At 35.8% G+C, this 27,244-nt stretch overlaps 1 protein-coding gene across 1 annotated transcript in view; it reads right to left on the bottom strand.

The window, feature by feature from the left end:
* Positions 1-27,244, bottom strand: part of LOC306866353 (cytosolic carboxypeptidase 4-like) — a 153,620-nt gene that overhangs the window by 89,020 nt on the left and 37,356 nt on the right. Inside the window, exons 9-17 of the mRNA XM_079411511.1 lie at positions 26,055-26,119; positions 24,079-24,195; positions 15,976-16,361; positions 12,043-12,126; positions 10,544-10,636; positions 9,962-10,110; positions 8,426-8,513; positions 8,140-8,269; positions 6,577-6,730 (exon numbers count right to left, since the gene is read on the bottom strand). Coding sequence (XP_079267637.1) covers positions 6,577-6,730; positions 8,140-8,269; positions 8,426-8,513; positions 9,962-10,110; positions 10,544-10,636; positions 12,043-12,126; positions 15,976-16,361; positions 24,079-24,195; positions 26,055-26,119 — 1,266 coding nt within the window. The remainder of the gene's footprint in view (positions 1-6,576; positions 6,731-8,139; positions 8,270-8,425; positions 8,514-9,961; positions 10,111-10,543; positions 10,637-12,042; positions 12,127-15,975; positions 16,362-24,078; positions 24,196-26,054; positions 26,120-27,244) is intronic.

A 27,244-nucleotide genomic window follows, 5' to 3' on the forward strand; every position in this document is an offset into this window, starting at 1 on the left:
CTTTTTATTTCTCTCTTTTTTTCTTTTTTAGGGGAATATAAAAATATTCCTTAATATAAAGTTTAATTTCTTGCATAGCACACACAATGTCCCAAATACATAAGTCTGTTTAGTGATATACACCTGCAGTGCACTCAAATGACAACCAACTAAAATTGTTTTCTTTATATAACGGGACATCTTTTTTTGCTTAGGGAGTGCTGCAAAGATATTTTTACTCCCTTTTTTCTAAGAAATAGCATAAAAGTGTAAATGTAAAGTAAGCTGGTGTTGTTTGCAGGTACAGATAAGTCTGTGAGAGTTATTCAAATACCAACTGCAGATTAAGCCGTTAAATTCATCCGGTTCAATTGATGTTGTTCTACTGGTCAGCTGCACAACTTTAATGCTAAACAAAAGCTGCCACGGCTCGTCTGAAGTGTCATATTAACACATCCTCATCCTCAACGATGTCCAGTCACGTTCTCTCTTATACACACAGAAACAAGCCGTGACCCCGCATCACCTCATAATCGCTACTGGATTATAAAAGTGGCTTAATTTGTTTGTGGTGATTGATGTGGGGCATCATGAACACAGTTAATCATATCTGAAGCCTTTAATTCAATAATGCAGCGGACGGGAGTTCACATAAGTCCTGCATCTGAGAGAAATTGTAAAGTGATTATGAAAATCCCACTATGTGTAAAGGCAAAGCTCATGTGCTAACGCCGCTAAACCCCCATGTGCTAATCAAGGTGTAATCCTCCAACAGGCAAATGTCAGGGTTTTGTTGCCACAGACTGCCGCCTTATGTGTACAGTTCACAAGTACAGGGTTAAACTCATGTGTTTGTTAATTTTAAATAGTTTAGAGGGTCTTCTATAAATCGGATAGAACGACAGATCAATAGAAAGAATTATGATTATATGTATAGAGAGACGGACGGACGGACGGACGGATGGATGGAACAAAGAACAAATGAACGATAGAAAGAGATAGAATGATAGAAAAAGACAATGATAGAGAGAATGATAGAGAACAATAGACAGAAATAGACAGAAAGAACAAACGAAAATCAATGGACAGGACAGACAGACAGACAGATAGATAGACAGATAGATAGATATAGAACAATAGAAAAATAGATAGACAGAAAAATAGATAAACAGAATGAACAAATGGTAGGCAGAGACAGAACAAACTAAAGAGTGAACAAAAAAGCAATAGATGGAATGATAGAGATAATACAAATGATAGATTTTTTTAGCTAGTTTTATGTATATGAGGGACACTTATGTATACAAAAGGCCCCACTTTGTGGAAGGATCCTTATACTATCTGAAATCAATTCATCTACTAGCGACTCTGATTTACTGACACAGCCTCTTCCTGTTGGAGGAGGGTTTTTTGCACGGATGTTCAGATTAATGAAATGCACTGTGAAGTTTCGGCATGGTGTCAGCTGGGACGACACACTCAGCAGGACGATGACAGATGGATGAGGTGCCCTGCGTGTGTGAGCGTGTGTGTTTCGGGCTTGATGTTTACACAGAGCCACGTGAATCTCGCTGGATGTTGTTGACTGCGGTAAGGCTGTGTTTGACTGCTGCAGCGGCTGTCACAACACTACTGTGTGTCAACTTATGGGAAAACCAGTTTCTTCAAATTTGGTAGACTACACATGTTTGGATAGAACTGCACTAGAACTTATTTCTACTTAATTAGTGAACTTAAGAATGATTTTAAGTTACATTTGCAAGTGTATTCTATGCATTAATTGACAAATATCATACCAGCATTCTGATGATCTGGCCTCTTATAAGATACAGCTTGTTTGGTTTTATTATCCAAATTGGCTAATTTTCCATTTTTAACAATAAATATGCAGTATTCTATTCAGTTTGAATTGTATCTGATGTTATGTCACGTTAACGTGTTATGAGTCTCAAATATGAGAAATATAGTCACAGTAAGATTATGAAAAATAATTATGAAATTATTAAAAAGTCGTAAGTACAGAAATCATGCTACAATTTTGATATAAAGTCAAGCTTCGAAAAAATAGCCACAATTGCAAGTAATAATGTTACAATTGTGATATACAAACCCGATTCCAAAAAAGTTGGGACACTGTACAAAGTACGAATAAAAAAGGAATGCAATAATTTACAAATCTCATAAATTTATATTTTATTCACAATAGAATATAGATAACATATCAAATGTTGAAAGTGAGACATTTTGAAATGTCATGCCAAATATTGGCTCATTTTGGATTTCATGAGAGCTACACATTCCAAAAAAGTTGGGACAGGTAGCAATAAGAGGCCGGAAAAGTTAAATGTACATATAAGGAACAGCTGGAGGACCAATTTGCAACTAAATAGAGCCTCTCAGAGTGGCAGTGTCTCTCAGAAGTCAAGATGGCAAGAGGATCACCAATTCCCCCAATGCTGCGGCGAAAAATAGTGGAGCAATATCAGAAAGGAGTTTCTCAGAGAAAAATTGCAAAGAGTTTGAAGTTATCATCATCTACAGTGCATAATATCATCCAAAGATTCAGAGAATCTGGAACAATCTCTGTGTGTAAGGGTCAAGGCCGGAAAACCATACTGGATGCCCGTGATCTTCGGGCCCTTAGACGGCACTGCATCACATACAGGAATGCTACTGTAATGGAAATCACAACATGGGCTCAGGAATACTTCCAGAAAACATTGTCGGTGAACACAATCCAACGTGCCATTCGCCGTTGCCGGATAAATCTCTATAGGTCAAAAAAGAAGCCATATCTAAACATGATCCAGAAGCGCAGGCGTTTTCTCTGGGCCAAGGCTTATTTAAAATGGACTGTGGCAAAGTGGAAAACTGTTTTGTGGTCTGACGAATCAAAATCTGAAGTTCTTTTTGGAAAATTGGGACGCCATGTCATCCGGAGTAAAGAGAACAAGGACAACCCAAGTTGTTATCAGCGCTCAGTTCAGAAGCCTGCATCTCTGATGGTATGGGGTTGCATGAGTGCGTGTGGCATGGGCAGCTTACACATCTGGAAAGGCACCATCAATGCTGAAAGGTATATCCAAGTTCTAGAACAACATATGCTCCCATCCAGACGTTGTCTCTTTCAGGGAAGACCTTGCATTTTCCAACATGACAATGCCAGACCACATACTGCATCAATTACAACATCATGGCTGCGTAGGAGGAGGATCCGGGTACTGAAATGGCCAGCCTGCAGTCCAGATCTTTCACCCATAGAAAACATTTGGTGCATCATAAAGAGGAAGATGCGACAAAGAAGACCTAAGACAGTTGAGCAACTAGAAGCCTGTATTAGACAAGAATGGGACAACATTCCTATTCCTAAACTTGTCTCCTCAGTCCCCAGACGTTTGCAGACTGTTATAAAAAGAAGAGGGGATGCCACACAGTGGTAAACATGGCATTGTCCCAACTTTTTTGAGATGTGTTGATGCCATGAAATTTTAAATAAACTTATTTTTCCCTTAAAATGATACATTTTCTCAGTTTAAACATTTGATATGTAATCTATGTTGTATTCTGAATAAAATATTGAAATTTGAAACTTCCACATCATTGCATTCTGTTTTTATTCACAATTTGTACAGTGTCCCAACTTTTTTGGAATCGGGTTTGTATAAAAAAATTGAGATATATGAGAAAATTATTCGCAATTGCGAGAAATAATGTTGCAGTTGTGATATATATATATATATATATATATATACTGTATATATATATAAAAAAAAAAAAAAAATCACAAACAAAAGTACAAAAAGTTGCAATTTTAAGAAATGTTATAATTATGAGATATAAAACCAAACACTAAGAAAAATAGTCACAATTGCGAGAATTATTGTTACAATTTTAAGATATAAAATCACATTTTGAGAAAAGTCTCAACTGAAAAATTATGTTGTACTTATTTTTACAATTTTAAGGTATAAAATCACACTTTGAGAAGTCACAAATGTGAGAAATAATGTTATACTTGTGATATATAAAAACCAAACATTTACATTTTACATTTAGCTGACGCTTTTATCCAAAGCGACTTACAATTGCTATATATGTCAGAGGTCGCACGCCTCTGGAGCAACTAGGGGGTTAAGTGTCTTGCTCAGGGACACATTGGTGTCTCACAGTGGATTCGAACCCGGGTCTCTCACACCAAAGGCATGTGTCTTATCCACTGCGCCATCACCACACAAACTTTTGAGAAAAAGTCACAATTGTGCGATTTAAATAAATAAATAAAGCCACAGTTGTGAGATAAAGTTGCAAACACAAGAAAATGTCACAATTACCTTTGTCGTAAGCGGAAACTTTTGTTTGTTTGTTTTTTTTACGAGAAATGCAATAATGCAATATGTTAAATTAATTAGTAACTCCAACAATGGATTTCATTACAAATTTTAATTTTATAATTGCAGATATGCAGGTCATTAGGGTGTTAAAATAGCAAGACATATATCTGCTAAAAATAAATTATAATAATCTAAAGTCCCAGAGGCTTTAAAATGCTATGATATAAGTAATTTTCAAAGTCTAATGCTGTTAAAACAGTTAAAGCAGTGCCTCAATTAAAATTATGGGAAGTCATTTCCATGTCACTGATTTCATTAGCCATCAAATTCCTGAATAAAGTCCATATGTGTGCTTTCATTATGTGATTTGATTACACATACATAAATGCGCTCGCTCTCACACACACACAGAATTCAGGCATAGCTAATTTAAACGAGCTAATAACTGACAGTCTTTGATCAACGGCACAAGTTCCAAGTGTGCAAACAGGTCACTGTGTAAGACAGTCATTGGGAATTGTCAGCAGGTCACTTTGCAGTATGTCGGAGTGTCTTGGGGACTGTCAGCAATCGGTTGATCGGAACGGGCCGTCCCTCCACCCCTAGCTGAGCCAGATGCTCTGCATCAGTCTATGGGGATCAAGCTGCAGATGTCTCGCCTCCATATTCATCAGGAGACGAGGGTTTGGTGAGCACCGTGCTACCCAGTGGAAGTGGCCCACAGCTGGGTCAGCATGTCCCAGAGTGTCCCTCTAGATATTTCTTCAGTCTGAGACATCTATCTCTGCAGCTGACAGTCACACCTGTCAGCACTAATGCTAGAGCAGGTGTGAGTACCGATTCAAGACAGGAACCACCAAGTGCTTTTGCTAGATGCTTCATAAATGTGCTTTATGTGATCTGTGTCACTGCACAAGAATATTAAAGCATCTGTGTGTCTGTTTACACTTTTCTAACTTCAATAGCATTTGAGGAGAATGACTTACAGTAACACAACCAACTGAAAAAGTGTTCATATAGGTCTCAGTTATAATGCACACCTTTTCGTTTTTTGATATTTATTCAAATAAACTGTCAAAGATAGAAAAGGGTATACCAATGCCGTATTTAACTTTAGAGATGGTCCCTTGCGAATATCGAATGTCGGGAAACGACACCTCTGGCCATTCCGTTGGGTCGTTTGTAATGTCACAGATACTGTACGGACAAATGTTTTTCATTTGTCCGTACAGTATCTTTTCAAGACAGTTTTTCTATCTATCTTGGTCTGTTGAATGGCAAAAGTGACTTTACGTAGGCTTTACTGGATTAACACCATGCATTTCCTGTCAGAGGGAAAGCTGCGCCTCCAGCTATGACACAACTGGACCAAGTCCATGGTTGACACCCTCTCATTAGCATGTTGCACAGAGGAAAAATAAATGTGGAATTACATTCAGAAATAAATGAGTGATTAAATGAAAATAGTTAGGATGAGTTTAGCATTTCCTTAAACATTTTCCATTTGCCCACCAATTTATTTTATTTATTTGGCTACTTTCATCACACGTTTAATTATTTCTATATGTATTTAAACAAGAATACGTGTATTTATACACATATTTATTTATACACACATTTATTTATTTGCGTATTTATTTATTTTTAATTTCTACAGGTTTGGTCATCATAGCTCCAAGTGCCATGAAGACACTAACTAAAAATCATACTAAAATAAATAAATTTCATAAATAAATCATATTTAGATGCTTTGCATTGATTTTATTCTTGCAAAAAAATAAATAAAAATATTTTTTAAATAACGTACACTGACAAATCAAACAATAAGACAAGGGTATAAGTAAAACGGCTATGTTTTGATTTCATGTTGCCTTTGAAGCAACTTCCAACAAAAATCAAATAAAAACTGAAACCGACTTCCTCTCAATCCATGTGCGCTCTCAAAGCTCTTTTAACTTTTTGTCTCCTGGTATAACATATGCTTCAGGTAGTGATTCAAGCACTGTCATCCATCTAACGGTGTCCTCCCCACATACATCCACCCACCCACCCACACTGAAGCTCTTCAACTCCACCTCTGACAGGAGGTGACAAAGCTCAGATGCTCCGAGCGCCTTGAAGATCTGCCAGACTGTACGAGCACACACACACACACAGATTCACTGCTGAATACAAACCCAAAGCAGCATCAGACACTCAGTTCACAGGTGTGTCGACACACAAGAGCATAAATCTGACTCATTGCGAGTTTTAGTGTCAGACTTACGCAGCTGGTGCAGATGTTTCCAGGCTCTGGAAGTGGGGCAGGCTGTGATCGTGACTAAGGAGCAGGAGTTTCCCGCCAGCGTGTCGCAGAGGTTTTGTTGCCTGAAGAAAACTTTCTGTGGGTCTACAGACTTCTCCAGCATCTTCAAATGCGTCTAGAGCACAATTGTAAATACATTACTTCAGCCATTATGACTAGTGATACACCAAAATTTTGGTAACTGAATTTTTTATTTTGGAGGGCCAAAATCATTGACCAAAATGTTGATGTTTTATTAGTGATGTCTGATTCATGTGAATAAGCTACAACAGATAAACAAACATTTCAGCTATGGCTGATTTGACAATATAATTTTTTTGTTTTAATCACTCTTGATTTTGTTGAAATTAAGATATTTTAGTTTCTTTTCAGTTGATTTGGGTACAATACTTTCACAGAAAGAAATATTGGTAGTGTCTCTACGTAATAAGTATTGCAAATAGCATATACTTATATATAGCAAATAGCTTTGTTACTTTTGATATGAAACAGTCTTAGCTTTTAAATTCTGTTCATTTTTATAACAAAATTCACACAATAAATGTGGTTTTGATGCTCTTCATTGACAGATCATGGTAGCACCTCAGTTCAAGTGCACCTGATCATCTCTTCCTCTTTACTACTAGTTACAGAACAAAATAAACATGATTTAACACCATAAAGTATGTTAAAAGAAACAGCACAACTCACTGAAATGTATCATGACTCATATATTTGCTTACATTTACCTCAGCAAATCCATTATTAAATGTCTTTGTTCTAAAATTGTGATAAATATACAGACTATATTACATATAATATTTTATTTTATTTGACTTAACCTATATTATATATTACTTAACCTGTTGTCTTCATAGTTTGCAATAAATATGTGCATTATGTGCACTATATTATATTTCTTCTTAACCTGTTGTCTTCATTATGTATGTGTTTGTTTGTTTAATTATTATGTATTATTATTATGTATGTATGTTTGTATAAATCGGTCATGAAAACAAGCTACCATTTAAATGTTTACATGTCAAAGAAATAAAATTTATATTATTAGAAAATTTATATTATTAAAGAAAAGGTTATATAAAAACTGCCTTATGTGCAATTTAAACGGTTATATACAGCAAAGTGTTGATTATTAATTAACTTATTATTAAATAACCTTTATTTTCAGATTTGGTTTTCAGCTAAATAAGCACTTTGATTTTGGCGTTTCGGTAAAAAAAATAAAATAAATTGGTGCATCATTATTATTGCTTCTAAAATAAATAAAAAAAATCTGAAAGTGATGTGATGGATAGAAATTTGACTAATTTTATACATTGTGTACAGATTAAACTTTTCCCCATGGTCTAGCAAACAAAAATCGCAATATATTTCAATATCAAATAAAAATATATGTAGAATCATGATTCTTAAAAATCACAATACATATCGATTCGGCACCTTGATATCTTGATAGTACTGATTCTAGAGATAAGTGTGACATCCAGGCCCTAATATTCATACAAAGCAGGTCTTGTCAAACACCTGAAGGGTGGTGTAGGTATAAGGGTAGTGGTAGGCCAAGTAGCACACGTCATCTTCATGACGAAAGGTCACCGTGAATGTCAGCGTGTAGAAAGAATGTTTCTGACCTCTTCTAGCACAGAAATGATTTCTGTGGAAGTCAAAACCACAATTAGATTCTATAGGCCTACATGCAATACCTTGAATAAAAAATAGAGTGCATAGAGAAAAAGTACAGTACAGCGAGGCAGAGTGAAGAATGTGAGAGTAAATGTGAAGAGCTGAAGTAAAAAAGGAAGTGAAGTACCTGTAATAGCAGATTTCAGAGCCTGTTCGCACCCAGTGTGGTCTGCCCTCCAGCGCCTCCCTCACAGAATACAGCACAGGCTGCATGCCTGAAACGTCCCACAATCATACAGTTATAAACCATGTCAAACATTCAGTCATTTAAAGCTCATTCTGTAACTGATAAAAATTCAGGTTGTTAGCTTGGGCACAATATCAATCACCAACACCAAAGAGTTTTTCAGTATGGCAATGCCAGCTGCTATATATATATATATATATATATTTATTTTTTTTAATTTATTTTTTTGTTGCAAGCTGCTTCTCTTGATGATAATACTGGTTATAAAAAAAAAAAAAAAAAAAAAAGTATGACCCTCTCTGTGAAATCCAGTCTCAAAAACTAATGAGATAAGCATCAAAACTTGATTTCAGCTATTAATTTCACAATGACTTCAATCTTTGACATGGCTTTACCCAATCAATATTAAACATATCAAGGTTACATTTTCATAGAATGTTCTTTACCTTATGAAGGATGATTTCATGTAGTAAAAAAAAAATTACTTTAGCTGGGTTCTCACAGACAGGGTCACAAATATCCTCAAATCAATATCAATTTATAACAAACAATCTTGATACAGGACATTTTTAGGACAGATTTTACTCATTTTATGCAAAGTAATTAAGTTAATATTGAATGAGGAAAGCTAAAATCACCTGAGCTGCTTATATTTATTTATTTATTTAAATAAATAATGTTCATCCAAAATTACTAAATCTTCAGTTTCCAATGAAATGTTTGTACCTTCCTTTGTTAAAACCAATATGCTGAACAGTGCATTTCTCCAAAACACTGACTACCAGAGGTAGAGAGGTTGACAGGGTGCCCTGAAATGCATTCCCTTCAAAGTAGATGTTTGTTGGGACTAAGTTTTCCTCAAACTCAAATAAGGTCAACAGTAAAGGACATCTCATTTAATATAGAGACATAAAACACTGACTTCAGGGCAGCAGGAGTCTCTTATAATGCCCAGCTGCACACCAAAATGAGGAAAAGGCAGTCAAGGGCCATTGAAAACGCTTTATCGGGGGAGGAACTCAGAAATGCCGAAGCACTGTATTTTTCTGGGATATACGGCTGGTGTCAGATTTAAGAGCTGCTCGGGCCCACTGCTGTGTCTGAGAGCAATGTGAGGCTAAGATATGATTTAGCTGCTACCACTGTGGCATCTTCTTAAGCTGGCTGTGCTGGTGCCAGTGGAGAAATGTATTTCTTTTGAGAGAAGATGATTGTGTCAAAATCAATGCCGTCTAGAACAATCGAAAGAACATACATCTTCAATCTTGGTAGGCGGTACTCAAAATAGATATTATAACCCGCATGCAACAAACACATTATTTACACAAGTAGAACACGCTCCTGGATCAATCTGGGGTGATTTGAGGTGAAGTATCGTAACTCTGGTTCCTGTAACAATATATGCTGATCCAAGAACAGGATGTCCTACTTGTGTAAATCACATGGCTTTATAGTAACTGCTACTGCATGGCTTACCATAGTTATACTGGCTGTTTCCTTTCTCACAATTGATGATGTTGAAACGATAAGGCACGCCGGCCACCATGCCGCTGACTTCAAAATAGAACCATTGACAGTGTGCAGAGGAGTTGACATCAGCATTGAGAATCAAATCATATTCATGACTAAGAGAGAGTGCGAAAGAGAGACAGACAGGAGAAAATCAGACAAAGTGGGCGTAAGAGAGAATAGGAGAGATGTAATGAGAGAGAGAGACTGAGAAACATGTTACGTAAATGACAGAGAAATTTCTCACTCCATCCCTATCTGTTGTTACGCTGCCACAATTCATTTGAAAAAATATAACGTCTGCTCTTTTATTTAAGCGCATCGGAACTGCTCTGTAGACAGCGCCTTTGATTTGATCTTGCATGCGTTGACGAGACAAGCTTGCTGAAATACTGGAAACATAAGAACGAGAGAGAGAGAGTGTGATTGCGAATGCACTACAAATGAGGCCCAAGGGCACTCGGCGAGCTGTCTGCCGTACATGTTTGCGTGTGTGTGTGTGTGTGTGTGCTTGTGTACGTGTGCTGTATTGTAATGCAAGAGTCTCACCTGCGGACCTGGATCGCTTTTCGCAGGTTCCCACTCTCAAATTTGGAGAAGAAGCGAAGGGAACTGGGACACATATCAGGGGGACACTGTGGACTGTGAAAAGAAAGAAAGAAAGAAAGAAAGTAAAGTAAAAGAAAAGACAGGGAGGAAGAAAAGGAGAAAGACAGGAATGGAAGGAAGGAAAATAAAGGAAACAAAAAGACAGGAAAGAAGAACAGAATGAATATACAAAGGCAAAAAGCAAAAAAAAAAGAAAAAGAAATACAGGAAGGAAGGAAAAGAGAACGACAGAAACCAAAGTAAACAAGAAAGAAAGAAAGAAAGAAAGAAAGAAAGAAAGAAAGAAAGAAAGAAAGAAAGAAAGGAAAAGGAAAGACACAAAGAAAGCCAAAAAACAATAGGAAATGAGCAAAAACGGAAAGAAAAGGGAAAGATAGAAACCAAAGTGAACATAGGAAGTAAGGAAAAAAGGAAAGGATAGAAGGCAGGAAGGAAGAAAATAAGGAAAAGGAAAGACAAGAAAAAGGCAAACAACAGGAAGACAGCAAAAAAGGAAGGAAAAGAGAAAAACAAGAACCAAAATGAACATTGGAAGTAAGGAAGAAAACATGAAACGACAAATGGAATATGAAGGGAGGAGGGGAAGAGAAAGACAGGAAAGAAACAAGAAGTAAGCAAGGAAGAGAAAGGACAAATAGACTAAGGCTAATACACAGAAAGCAGAGAAGAACAAAAGAGAGAGAGAGACACATTTTTGGACAGCTGTGCTGATTGAGCACGCTCCACTCCACCATACTGTCACATTAGCTTAACAAACAAGTGAATTATCTCCATACTTGTCCTACATATCGATTCACACTACTAACCACCATTCTGGCTAAATCATTCATTCTGCACCGTTTGTGTCAATAAATTCCAGTCACACTGCAAATGACACAGAAGATGAGTGCAGAACACTGTCCACATGATTGAGGCGCACGGTTCAGTATCGCAAACCTACTGCAACCCACCAACTACATGACGGTAAACAGCAGCTACGGACGACAAGCTGTCCATCAGCATCTGGGCAGGCAGAGAGACACTGTCCATTCAAGGGTTTATCACCCAGAATGCCCCTGACAGAGGTGGTCACATCAAAGCAAGCTTGACTGGATAAACACACATAAGCTGAGGAACTGTATTATTAAAACCAGCCGCAAATAAGATTGTTCCTAGAAAGGTTTTTTTTTTCCTTAATTACCCTTTTTAAGGTTTTATTGTAATTGCTGCAATTTTAGAGCTTTTAAAAGAACTTGAAGTCTGCACTGAAGATCTTTCACGTTCTGGCTGCTACTGTTGTTTCAGTTCAGCTTGCCTGTGAAAGATCCATTAAGATCCATCAGAGGCACTTGATGGACTTACTTTATCATTGTGGCATCTACAATAGATGTTTGCCATGCCACTGATGTGAGGCTCTAATGAAAATGCTTTATCAGGAAAAAAAAATTGCAGTATGTTACCTGGGATCGTCCATGTCAAAAACAACCTTGTTGATGATGTCCTCTGGACAGATAAGACGCTGGATGTCTTCGAAAACTTTCTTTCTGGAGCATTGAAAAATAAATAAATACATACATTTATAGATAAACTATCAATGAACCACAGCTTTGGTTTCCAAAATTAGACATCAATTTATACATACATTTTTTTTTTATATATATAAATATTTATATTCTAATATATATTTGAAAAAGTCTTTCCCTTTAATAAATGAGGTAACTGGATTAGGCAAAATAAACCACATGTATAAGTCATAAATGAAAGAATAAAATTGGTCCATATGTTGGTCCATATATCCTTGCATGCTATATTGCCATATTATCATGTTATACTGTTATTTCTTGTTAGATTTGTGAAGGAATCGTTGTTTTGATTCAAATCTTTTCAATTGTTTCAATTTACAAGACAGGCCTCAACAATTCATTCATGAATCCAGTTCAATGTACGATTCCACAATTCGGTGACTCCACCATGTGGTCACAATGGTTAATGGTGTCGTAATGATTATCGGTGTCGCAAGTCGTAATAACGACTTAAATTTTCACACAAACCTAGTTTTATCATGTCGGAGCTTGATAGCCCCATTCTTCATTCACACTCATCATACCACCATTGGATCTTATTCACTAATAATTGCGTCGATTTTTCATATTTATACGCACATACCGACTTCTCATGCAAACTTTCTGTCTAATTCCCAACATGTTTGAACTATAGTAGCTAGAAACAGTATATTTGTCTCACCTGCAGAGGGAGCTCTTTTCGTAAACACTGTGCGTACAGCATATATGATACATATATGGTGGTAACTCACAGTTTTTTGACCACTTTGTTATTTTGGCTTGATTTTTCATTTGTTGGAAATATGAACGGAATTTAGAAATGCTTTGAAACAAAACTTCTGCATTTAATAAACAAAATTAAATATTGAAATGAAGTTTGGAGTTGAGTGCTTGCAAAATAACCCGTTCCCCGGATCCACGGCCTAATACACGAGGCCAACACACAAAGGTTGTGACAGTCGTATCATTAGATATTACTTTAACAATTGAGTAATAAGCAAAGCTATCGGCTATATTACACGTATTAAGCGGTCTGGTGAAATAATATGCAGACGTCTACCTAAAGCACTGATAATGGCGGATCGTTCTCAACTATGTTTGGATGATTCCATTTCCAAATCAAACCTATGGTGCCTCATCTTTTTTGCCCTGTGTGATGCTAATTGGCTAATTTTCTTGGTTGTTTGTGTGCACTATTTCTTTGTCACAGATAAACAATAATAATAAGGCCTTTCTCCCTATGCGAATAAACACAATGCAAAATGCGGGGGGAAAAAAACAATCTGTGTGGACGCTCCAATCCCGAGAGCAAATTTGAGATGATAATGGGGTTGAATGAATGAGCAAAAACAAAGTTAACAGTCTGCCGTGGCTGGCAATAAACCGAGAGCGCTCTCATCAAAATGTTTACTTCATAGGAAGAACTATAAAACAATAAGACATAAACAAGCATTCTGTCTTTCATTAATGTTAAATTCTGAGCAGAACATCACAAAGGGAAAAAAAGACATTATGATGAACCATTTTTCTGCAAATATTATCAAAATTATGTGTCAGGCATATCTTAGGACGTCAAATGCAAATGTTTCAGACTTATCTAAAGTTAATGTGTGAGTAGGAAGCAATATGTGGAATTAAAACGGTCACTTTTTTCCCCAAAATGTCACTGGCTGTCTGACACTTTCCTTTTAAAACTCAAAAAACGACTATTTTTGAGTCAAAATAACACCAATAGAACCCATAGAAATTTATCTTACCCTTGAGGAAACACAATAAACTACAGAATTGACTGAAATAAATGTCTATTTCCTTTAATCTCTTCCTTCCACATTGAAGAAAGTTTCGGTAAAACAAGTTTTCCGAAGGGGGCTACCATAATTAGATATAGTTTTAAGGGCTTTTCCTCAGTAGAAAAGAGTCTTTGGGTGTCTGTAGAGCAAAGCAACCAGCAAAAGCAGAACGACTCACTTAAGGCAAGAGAGTTTAACTCGAAAAGGAATATTTTAATGGGTTTCATTTGTACTTACAGTGACTCAGTAACGACGATATTTACAATCATTTGCATTTGGCAATGTGTAAGTAAGGATGCAGAATAGGCCTTAAATTGCACCCACGTGAGGCAAATAAGCTTATAAATTATGTCTAATATTTGCATTATTTCTTTCTGGCAATCTCAGCATGCAAACGTAACCATCATCTAAAAGGTTGAAAACTGCTGGAATATGGAACACGGAATTTGTGAAAACACCCAAGACAAAAACTAAAGCACAAATTAAACCATCTTTGGGGAGGTTTTGAAAGCGTCTTTTTGGAATCAAACAGCTTTCTGTTGTTTTTCTTGTTGCAGTCTGTAATGGCACACTTTTTATGAGCAACAAAACACTAGAGTAATTCTACTCCGCCATTCCCCAGATATGTCTCTCAAAGCAATTGTCTTCTTAAATCTTTTAATATTGAATATTATATGTGATCACAGGTAAACAGAAAGCTCATTGAGGTTTAATCACAATTAAACATTATGAAAACAAGTTTTAACATTTTAATAATAATAATACTAATGATTAGTAAAAAAGGAACATACATATACATATACACATATACATACATATATATATATATATATATATATATATATACACACACACATACAGTGCAGCGGGTAAAATAAGTATTGAACACATCACCATTTTTCTCTGTAAATATATTTCTAAAGGTGCTGTTGACTTGAAATTTTCACCAGATGTCGGTAACAACCCAAGTAATCCATATATACAAAGAAAACAAAACAAATAAGTTCAGAAATTAAGTTATGTGTAATAAAAATGGAATGACACAGGGAAAAAGTATTGAACACATGAAGAAAGGGAGGTGCAAAAAGGCATGGAAAGCCAAGACACCAGCTAAAATCTATCAGTAATTAGAAGGTAATCCTGCCCCTAGTCAGTGGAAATTAATATTAGCTGGTTCAATCCCAACACCTACAGTACCAGGATGATGAAGATGAAACAGGGGTGGACATTTCAGCAAGACAATGATCCCAAACGCAGCCAAGGAAAGTCTCGATTGGTTTCAGAAAAAGAAAATAAAGCTGCTAGAATGGCCCAGACAATCCCCTGACTTGAATCCAATAGAAAATAAGAACTAAAGATCAGAGTACATAGAAGAGGCCCACAGAACCTTCAATATTTGAAGACTCTGTGGAAGAATGGACCAAAATCACACCTGAGCAACGCATGCGACTAGTTTCTCCATAAAGGAGGCTTCTTAAAGCTGTCATTACCAACAAAGGCTTTTGTACAAAGTATTAAATAAATTTCAGTAGTTCAATGCTTTTTTTTTGTTCCATTTGATTACACATAACTTAATTTCTGTACTTATTTGTTTTGTTTTATCTGTGTGCATGGATTACTTTGGTTGTTACCAACATCTGGTGACATCTAAATAATAAATAATGATACCGACATCTGGTGAAAATTTCATGTCAACAGCATTTTTTAAACATATTTACTGGGAAAAATGCTGGCGTGTTCAATACTTATTTTGTCAATACTTATCGCTGTATGTACCAATGTATTCTCGCAATTTTGACTTCACTCTAAAATATTACAAATTTAATTCTGTATTCTTGAAACACTGACTATTCTCAAAATTCTTAAAATCTTAGATTTTTCAAAAAAAAGGGTTTTCCTATTTAAACAATGTAATGTTAATTTTTCATATTTTTGGGTCAGTGCATATATTTTCACCACTTGATCATTGTTAGAACCTCTATGTTAGACAACCCTATTCCTTGTGCGGGACAAAATTGAAATGAAAGACATGATTTCTCACCTCTGCACATGTGGTGGTCTTTTAGCCATGAGCTCTTGCTCTTGTGGGGGCAGGTGTCCCCAGAAGTCAGGGAAAGCTAGGATGGAGTATCCAGCTATAGACTTTGTACTGGATGCAGTGGCGGCATAGAGACGTGGATTGTGGTTGGGAATGCAGATCCCATACTTCTCCAGAAGCCTGTCCACCATACTAGAGTGGCCTTCTTGGCCTTTCCTAGAGCAATTGAGGTAATGCTTATGGAAGTCGCTCGTCTGGAGGTGGTTTTCATCTCGGTCGGAGGGCAGCTCAGAGCCTCTCTGGTCCCTCAGTGTCTCGTCGTTCAAGTCTCCCTCCAGAGTGCTGTCATCGTCCGAGCTTTCATCGACCTCAGAGCTGGAGTCCAAATCCTAGAAGACATGATTGTTAGAGAGAAGCTGCAAAGCTAATGTTGATTTTCAGGGGGGGGATTCAAGAGCATCCACAGATGTCAGCTCTCTATACTTTCGGCCACATCAGCAACTCTCAAATCAAAGGTAAAGGAGAAAAACGGCAAAAAAGGAGACAAAGATTACAGTAAACATCACCCACAAGATATCCTGTTTTCCCCCTGGCAACGTCAACCGCTCAGTGTGGCACTGCAGAATAACAACCCCAAAATAAACTGTGAAGGAAATGAAAGCATTTTTTAGAGACTATTGAGAGAGGAAAGCCAAAAAAGGATAAGTAATTGTTCTGAGGATGCAGCCCAAAGTGGTGCACATCACTTCCAGCTTTCTATTGACTTCAAAAGGGTGATACTGACAGCAAATAGGGTCGTCCAATTAAAGTCTTTGACAGGCATAAAATGAACTGTATCAAAATAGCCAAGGGCCCTGGCTGCTTTTAGAGCAACCAAATAACAATTTAAGCTCACACCTCACGCATTTCCATTAATTTAGCAAGGAAAAAGGCCCCTGGTCCAATTCCCAGGCTCTTCCCAAAGGTGAATGTGAGAATGTCCAAGAAACATGATAGACATTATGTGCTGACTGGGGAAAATTCTGCAAACATCGTGCCAATAAAAGCTTCCATCATCTGCGCTCACCTCCCTACGGAAGATCTTAGTTTCTGAACGCCGCCCTGTGTTTGCTCTGATCTTCGCCGCAGTGCACATAAACTGTATACCATCAAAGTGAATTTGTTAGATACAAAACTTTAGTACTGCACCCTATGCTATTTCATTGCATTTAAATTTCACTTTTTTCCCCTCCTCACACTCCTAAAAATATGTGTAAGCACAAAGACACCACAACTTTCATGAATACCAATAGCAGGGGATGCATTAATATAAATGAACCGTTGCTGTATAAAAACGTCTCGGGTTTGAGGCTGTATATTGCATCTCAGGGGACTCGCTTTGTAATATTCGTTTTTCAAAACCACAAATAACACTAAAACAATGTAGCAGCACTGAGATGTTTTTTTCAAAGACATATTTTAATCATGAACTTGATATAGACAAGTACAACGGCCCTTTTGATGAGCTCTGGGAGTGGGACTCGGGGAACGTGTGCTCGGTTGTTCCTACAAGTGGGTGAGAGGAAAAAAGCAGAGATGCAATTCACGAAGGGAACGAACAAATCTGTTTGAGGTCAATTCAATTACACAATCCACCAACCACTAAAAGCTATTCATGCCTGACGTTTTTGAAATCAGCACGTAAAATAATAGAAAAATTAGCGCAATTGTGACACATTTGGAGAACTTTTCTGCAGCTGTCAAACTCAATTCAAAATGTATATTGCAAGCTAATAGGTTTGCAAATGCACAGAATCTGATTTGAGTTGCCACATACACTATGCACAATTCTGGAAAGTGTACTTAAACTACAATCAAGCTACTCTTATAAAAAAGCTATTAAAAAGTAGTTACAATGAAGCTATTGCATATAATACAATATAATAATTAGCATATCTGAAAATTCCAATTCAAACATTACATTTATTGATTGATTGATTTGAAAATTTAATTTCAATTTGTGAATTTTAATTCTCAATTACACTATAAATACAAATTGTGTATTATATTTTATAAAACATTTATTTTTGGTTATCGAATCTGATTAGCCAAGAGCCTTTTCCAGGTATGCGATATTCTAGTGATAACAGCACTTCAAGAATTTCACCATTTGTATTACTCCGCTTGCGGTATTTCAAACAGCGAGTGTCATGGCAGATGCCCAAATCCATTTTAATTTTTAGAATAATACTGTTTTTGTGTCACGGAATGTTGAGAATGTACTTCAAATATGCGGTCTGTTAATAAAGAGAATGTCTATTTGAAAATTTGCTTCAACGGTTTTGTAGATGTGAGCTCCAGGGCATCAGCGGCCATTCAGCGCTCTTGAACCTGCTGAGAGCAGCCTTAAAGCAGTCATATGATGCTTTTTTAAAGATCATCATTTTGTGTCTTTGGTGTAACAGAATGTGTTGATGCTTTAATGTTCAAAAAACACATTATTTTTCAAATACTGTACATTATTGTAGGTCCACTATGCCCCGCCTCTCTCAAACGCTTTGTTTCCTACAAAGTCCCTCCTTCCAACTAGCGCAGTCTGCTCTGATTGGCCAACTGACCCAATGCATTGTGATTGGCCGAACACAGAAATTTAACGCCCCTTTCCATAATCGCGAGCTTCAGCTTTCAAAATAAAAGTAAAGACAGTTAATAATGTCCTTAGTTTTACCATCAGTTCAATACATGTATTTGCACACAAGCCGCGATTAAGATAGCTGACATGCTGATGTGACCCTGTCTCTCTCTCCCTCACACACACACAGCGTGCAAAACTCCGCATTTGAACAGTCAATAGCAAATAGTTAAACTAATAACAAAACATACTTACAGTAGCTAATTCAGAAGCACCAGATTGTCATAGCAAAGTCAGAATTACCTCCTCTCCTAGGTTCAAAAACGGTCGCCCATAAAATGTGTTGTGATAATATCTGGGTAGTGCTGTTCTGTTGTAAGTAATCTTAATGATTCCTAAATGCATCTACTTTTGGAAGGCCAAATAAAGTGCTTTTGCTTTCACCTAGAAACAGACAGCGTCTCCCTGTCATGGCTTCATCAACATTACTGCAGTTCCTGAATCCATGCCTTCTTTCTTTGCGTGAACATTTGGGCGGCATTATGCAAATATTTTCACATCGTGACGTAGGCATGTGGGGGCGTGGCAGAGTCTTAACTTTGATAAAGAATATCTCTTTGGTTTTGAGACTTTAGTCTTTGCAACTTCAGGGATCTTATCTATGCACAAACAGCTTGTAACACTCCAAAGAGAAAGGAAAACTTGAAATGGCATCATATGACCCCTTTAAGCCCAAAGTATACTTAGTTTTTGTGCACGTCCACTAGTGTATGCGTACAGTTTAAAGTGTAGCCTTTCAAAGTATACTCCACTTGATGTTTTTCGCGAACGCTGGTGGTCAACACATGCGCTCTAGAAAGCTTCATCCATGTTCAGTGTCTGATCGGTTTTTCCTCGTTATACAATGACCAATAACAAATATTTCTGAACTTTAAACCAAAGCTGAGCTGTCTCATACCTTCTCGCTCACAAGCGCTTGTCAATGTGAGCGTCTGTTGTTCCGTCTCTTTAGTTTCGTTTTCTGCTGTGAAACAACAGCCCGAGACAGTGTTGCCACCTTGTGGAAAAAATGATTACTGCAAAATAACTTCAATGCGCATATGCGACCTGCGCGTACAAAGTACGCATGGTTCCAAAAATCGGGTGGTGCGCATACAGTACACGCATACTGTTCTGATGATGAAATTTGTGTCACACGCACTGTAGGTTGTCCCTCGCGTACACGTAGAAAGTGAAGTATACTTTGGGCTTTACCTTGACCAGATCTTCTGGAATTTACCGCTAACTCTGATGTCTCTATAGTAGCTAAACATGAAAATTTGTTTTGGGTAAATCTGACGGGCAGTCATTGGTCTCATTAATCTATTATTTGTTCCAGAGCAAATCGTTTTGGTTTAGGGCAAAATCTCATCACGTTATATTTTACAGTACAGAAAGCTACAGGCATGTGAGTTTTAATTAGGGTTGGAGCTGAACTCTGCAGGGCTGCGCCTCTCCAGGACCGGTGTTTGCCAGCCCTGGTATATAAAATTAATGCTGTATATCAGAGTGCTTCCTCTGAATTGCCTAGAAACATTTATGATGGCTGTTGTTGTTTATTAAATATTATTATTAAATAATAGTAGTATTTAATAATAGTATTGAGAAATAGTGTATGTTTGCGATGGTGATTTTTAATACAGCAATACAATAACCTTTTAATGAAGACGTACTGGAATTAGTAATAGAAGCTTGGGCTCAGCTGTCAAACTGAGATTTTAATCGGTATCGGAAGGAAGTAGTTCCACACAAAAGAGGGTTTTTAAAAGACTCTGTTTTTGTCTCTTTTTTTATTTACACACTTTTGCCATCAAACTGTGGATAAACACAATATGACACTCGTAGCCTACTGCCAAATCACAGTGATATTTCTATCAATTCGAAGGTAAACTAAATGGTCAATTATACTGTACTGTAAATACAGTAAACTGTATTTAATACCGCACAGAGGCCTTTACTAAGGAACTGTGGCGGGTACAAAACAAAAAGACTCATTCATATCGAGTCTTGAGCTTAGTCAGCAGAGGAAGTAGGATGTTGGTGTCATGCTGAATGAAATGCATATCTAATTTTCAACTCCTGGCTGTCCTGTACAGTATCACACAAAGAGTTGGAGATCAAAGAGAAACATGTTATCCTGAGAGCGCAAGCTCCGTGCCAATCTTGCTTTCTCAGGCTTATGTTTCACAACTCAGCCCTTTATCTAGCCTGCAATATTTTTGACAGCTCTGCAGTTTTACCTGTGTTCTCTTCTACGGAATCCTAGCGTGACACTATGAATTAAACCCGTTTAATCATGGCCTTTGTTTTGGCCCGAAGATTACAGGTGCAGCATCGTTGTCATGCAAGATTAATAGCGGGGAACTGATTGGCATGAATGTCCTGCTGTAAATTCTTTTCATCTTGGTATTTTGCACAGCATACATAATGCAGTGATGTGATTACAACCCCTGTGTCCAATCCAGTCACAGCATCTCCAGATCACAGTGGCACTTAATGATAATGGGAGAAATACATCAAAGACACGTACGGAGAAGGGGGGCTAGGATGGACAGTATGGTTTACTGAGCTGAAACCAAAAGAAAACAATGAAAAATTGCATAATGAACATGCAGATTGATGCATATTATAATCAATTACAGGTTTTCAAATTTGTTTGTTCAACACTAGGGTTAGCAATCACTAAAAAGAAAAAAAAAATTAGAAATTAAATTAAATTAAAATATTTAATTTATTGTGCTGAAACCAAAATAATGATATCATGCATAATGAACATTCAAATTAATATATATTATAATTGAGTGTAGGTTTTGCATTTTTATTTTTGAACTGCCAGCATTAGTAAGAAAAAATAAAATAAATATTTTTTTAAATAAAATAAAAAGAACTGTGTTTGTATATATTTAATACAAATGTGAATTCAAATTCACAAATTAAAGTTCAAAAGTTCTGGTAAAAACAAGTGTAAAATTTAAATACTACTAAAATGAATGTCCAAAAATCCAATTTTATACTACTTTGAGCAAGTGAATGAATGAATGCATGAATGAATGAATGAATAATTTGTTTCATGATGCCAGCAATTAGAATATATTTAATAGAGCTGTAGTATTAAACAAAAATGTATTGTGCATATAAATGGGACAAATACATCGAACAAGATGAGTGAGTAAATAATGACATTATCAAATTTGGGTGAACTATTCCTATAATAACTTGTCATTATGACAAACAAGCATGTGTTTCTAGGAATTTCTTGGTCTTTATGTCTAGAATTTGGAGACAGAATTGATTTAAAAAATGTTAAATTGAAACAAAAAAGTGAATTCGTAATTTCCTTTGGAAACCTGAATTACAACATCAATACATGCAGGAGGAAATGAACCAAAGAAAGGCCGCTTTTTAACAGCAGTAGTACATCATGTTATATGATTTGAATTAAAATAGTGGCAGCGTCTGAATAAGGAGGGAGTTGAACGTTGATGAACCGGAGGTGTGTTGACATTTCTATTAGTTTGAACTCATCCGCATGCTAAAGGCAGCCACGCAGGGATTTCTGCAAGACAGCCGCAGGCATGTTATTGTGCTGTGAGAGGAGCCGTCAATCAAGACCATAGCAGTCGCTCGTGATGGGAAGGGTGGTGACACATTTAAAATGAAGTCACACTGAACATATTATGCAACTTGAAATGTCATCATTCATTTCTGTCAATGTTCAAACGGTTGGCTGACCCGCAGCAGGGTTAATACCAGATGGCTAAAATCTCCAGAGATTCTGAAACAACCTATTAAAATAGTTTGATATTGTTTCATAATTTTTCATACATTAATTTATGATTTTAGTTCAAAATAAACTCCAAAAGGGCAAAATGCCCATGCTAAAAAAAATAATAAAAAAACAACAACTGAAAATAACCATTTTCAATGTATTTAGAAAACAATATTTACATGATTCCTAGATCACTATAATGTGTTTCCATCATTTAATGTAAATGTATAATGACCTTAAAACAACAAAAACAATAAATTAATAAATAAATTAATAAACTTAAGCATAAATGATAATACAAATTCCCAAATATAATATAATATAATATAATATAATATAATATAATATAATATAATATAATATAATATAATATATGTATAGGCCTACAATTTATAGCTTACACATAAAGGATAATTCAGATTCCTAACCACTAATCCAAACTGTAATAATAATAATAGTTTAAATATGTCATATATATAACAAGCATAATGTAGATTTCTAATTAACAAATTGAAATTTAAATATTCACATATTAACAAACTGAAATCTAATAATATCATATAATATAATATTAATAAATAAAGTGTTATCCTTAGCATGTAATGAGAATTCAAAACTGCTAACCCCTAACCCAAATTTTAATAGTAATACTAATTATTATTATTATTATTATTATTACATTAGAAAAATGTAAAATAGAAGCACAATATCTGTGGCTTCTGGGCACAAAGGTGTATATTTGAAATAATTTTTTTTTTGGTCAACATTTTGTTGAATTTTTTTTTTTTTTTTTTTTTGTGAAAACAAGATACAAGTGAACACATACACATTTTTTTTTGACTAATAAGTGAAAAGCTACCACATAATTATTGCGACCTCTGAGGGATGAGATTCATAATTTCCTGTGGATATTCTGCCAACAAGATGTTCCTCATTTTTCCCCAGAACTATTCAGGTCAGCAAAAACAAGAAAAAAAAAATCACTCTATTAAGATGAAGAGTGAGGCAAACATGCCGCCGTTGTAAGGAGCCAAAGCACAAGTGTCTGAATTTTTAAAGCGTAATGAGGTAATTTTCAGTACAAGCCGTGTCCCTGTTGTGCTCTTAAGCTGCATAGTGGTGCCGTAGCAGTAGGTATTATAGCACATCCTGCTCCCATCAAAATCTCTTACTGCTTCCACACAAGGTCCATATTCACCCCAAGTGCACTTAGAGACACTTCATATAAACTTTATCCTGGGTGTCTGCCATTAAGAGCAGTACACTCGTAACTTTCACGCCTGGCTGCAACAACTAAACCCTAGATATGCTGACAGTTTCAAAAAATCTCTTTGAAATATTTCTCCAGAGCGGATTAAAGTCAACATGAAATCAAAATTCACCCCATTTAAATTCTTAATGCATGGTCTTATTGTGAATGAATTATCAGCTATGCTATTTTAAAGAAAAACCAACAGCATTTCATGTTGTCATCATCTTGAAGTTATGCATTAAAATAATATTCTGGGTTTTATATCAATAGAAGCTCAATCAACATTATTTGATGAACACAAATAAGTGTAACAGTGTTATTAATGAACACTGTTACAAATAATGTCGATTGACTGGAAATCTGTAAGTTCTGTGGATGTAGGGAATGGAGGTGCAATGCTGTGTGTTTACTGATTCAGAAGGCGAAGACGTTCACCTGGAAGTCATGGTGCAGCTCAGGGCAGAGACGCACATATTGGCCCAGCTGCTCTAGGGGCCGGTCGGGCTCTGGTCGGGGACGCAGCTTGTTCACATCTGTTTCCAGGTCATCCTCCTGCCATGGAGAAACACAGAGCTATAAACACTGTTCACTCTGCAGACTGAAACATATATATCTTCCCCTGTCACAGCATGTGAGGACCAGAGGTCATGTGACAAGCTCCAGCCAATAGAATGCAGCAGGCTCTGACCTCTCTGACCTTCACTCTGTCTTTCTCTATGGCAAATGGGCCAAGCAGCGGACAAACAGCAATTACACACCTTATTTGTCAGGTGAGGCACATGTAAGTGGTCACCCCTCCAGCTGTGCTGTAAATGTCACACGTAGGAACAAAACAATTTGTGCGGTTCTCTTCTGTGCCAATAGGAAACAGAAATCAGGTACTGACCCTATTACCCCCACCAAAACAATGTTTTCCATGTTTTTTTTCCAATAAAGTGAGTATTAAATTAAAGATTAATCTTTCATCTAAACACTTGTTTTGACGTAAAAACTGAATTAATTTACTTTTAAATTGCAAGTCTCCATTTAAGCCTAGCTATTTTCTAAATATGCCAGTAAAACATTTTATTAAATATCTACTACCACATATACATATATATATAAATGTTGTTGACTTAAAGCCTCCTAAAGTTATTTTACCATTATAAGTGGGTAATGATAGTGGATGTGTTCTGAGCCTGATTATTTTTTTTGGCTCAAGAAAAATACAAGTCATTTAAAGGTTATTAAAAAAATTGTGTGTGTGTATATAGTTTCTGCTGCAGATTCCCATTAAAATGAATCTTTCAAATACAGAAAATTGCTTTAAAATACCAAGAGAAAAATCATATTAGATTGCATTTAATTTATTAGTCTTTTTCCAATAAAGTATTGAATCAAATAATATTCTCTCATCTAAACACTTATGTTATGACATAAAAAAAACTAAATTAAATTATTCATAAATTGCACGTGTCCATTTAAGCCTAGCTATTTAAAAATTATGCCCATAAAACATTTTTATTAAATATATACTTTTTTTATTATTAACTTAAAATTATTATTGATTTAAAGCCTTTTAAAAAGATTATGATGTGTTCTGAGCCTGATTAATTCTGTTTAATTAAATATTAATAATTGAAGAATTCTGGATTATAATTATAGAGTATACAGCCTTTTTGGCTCAAGAAAAATACAACTAATTTAAAGGTTATTCAAATATTTGATCTATCTTTTTGTAAATACATTTTTTTTTTTTAAATGTAGCATTTTTTGAGGGCATCTCACAAAGTTTTCCAAGTGACTATCCAATAAAATTTCAAAATGGCATAAAATACCAAGAAAAAAAACATTAGGTTGTATTTTATCTATTAATATTTGAGTTTTATATTTTTTATCAGTACCCAAATGCCTATTTTGTCACCGGATACTAGTAAAGTAGCATTATTTGAGGACTGCCAAATCAAATGAATAATTGTAGAATAAAAAAAAAACAAAACAAGAATGCTTTAATCGCATGTGGGCGTATTAAGGTAGCAACTAACCAACACGGGTCATTTTTCACTGTAAAAGTCACACATTTGCACTACAGAGTAGGCATAAAGCACCATGTTATGGCGAGACGATGGGGCACAGACACAGAAAAGCATTAGCAGTATTTGAAGAGGGCCGAAGAGGAAAGCAGCACTTTGTGAACTCATTGATTTATGGCTGAATCAGGGGCTCTATTATTGAAGTTATGTGAGAACAGGAAGTCGCTTGTGTCGGGCTCCAGTCACACACAGAACCTGCTCTTCAATCACATTTTAGGAGGGAGAATGAATCAGTGGAATTTACACACACATCGTTCGCTCTGTCAAAATTATGACGCAGGATGTGCGTGCGAGCATGTGTTGAACGTCTTCCTCCAGAACAAATCTCAAAACACTCACGTAGTCCCTGTTGTCTGGCTCCTCTTTCTCCACGTCTTCATCACTGTCATCTTCCAAACTGCCATCTTTCAATAAGGAAGAAAGAAAGATAAACAACACGCAAGACTAAGATGTAAATGTCAAGATGAACAAAATATGGCAGTTCATCTCTAAGATCAAACAGGACCTGTCCAAACATTAGCTCTTTTTGCCTCTGATACGCTCACATAAAAGTAGACATCCACAACATACACACAGACAATCATCAATCAAGCAAGATATGAAGTATAATTCAGTTGAAACATACCTCTGCTCATAAATAAATAAATAAATAAAACATAAAATAAAATATATATATATATATTTCTTTGTATGTTTCTTTATTTATTCAGTATAGATAAAATAAAAATTTAAGTATAATTTAGTTGAAACTGTTAGGAGTTTGAACTTGAGTTTTGTCTTTTTCTGTTACATCTGTCTGTTCCTGTTTTTCCTTATATGGTTTTGTTCCTGTTCGGTTTAGGTTTCGGGTTCATTTGCTCAGTCATTACTCCCATCATCAGTCAGCTGCACTATTTAAAGTCAATAACTTCTGTTCAGTTTTGTTTGTGATTGTTCGTGTTACCAGTGTTTCTGCTTCCCTGAACTTTTCATGTGAATTATCATTAAAGTATTTTTGTGGATTATATTCATTGTCGTTGTCTTCCCTGAAGAGACTGTAACAGAAACATACTTCCCCTCGAAATAAATAAATAAACAAATACAAAGAAGGTTTTTAAATGCTATTCATTCATTCATTCATCCAATACAGACAAAATACAAATTCATAAAGTATTATAATTCAGTTAAAACATATTTTCCCTCAGAATCAATTAATTAACTTGAAAATAAAAATAAAAACTATTAAAAAAGGGAAGATTTATTTATTTCCAATATAGATAAAATATAAATTAATAAAGTATTATTTAAAGTAAAAACATTCATCTGTATTATATATCATCTTATATTATACAGTTTATATATTACACAATTAGTATTATATCAGTATATCATATAGTACCAGTATATCATCAGCATATCAGTATACATTATTTCAATATATTGTTACGTGTCTGTTTCGGTTTAGTTCTCTTTTGCCCTTATTTGGTTCTTCCTGTTCTTGTTTCCTGTCATCAGTTAATCATCGTTCATCCTCATCACCTGTGTTATAT

The sequence above is a fragment of the Barbus barbus genome (assembly GCF_936440315.1).
Source record: "Barbus barbus genome assembly, chromosome: 48".
Classification (NCBI taxonomy): domain Eukaryota; kingdom Metazoa; phylum Chordata; class Actinopteri; order Cypriniformes; family Cyprinidae; genus Barbus; species Barbus barbus.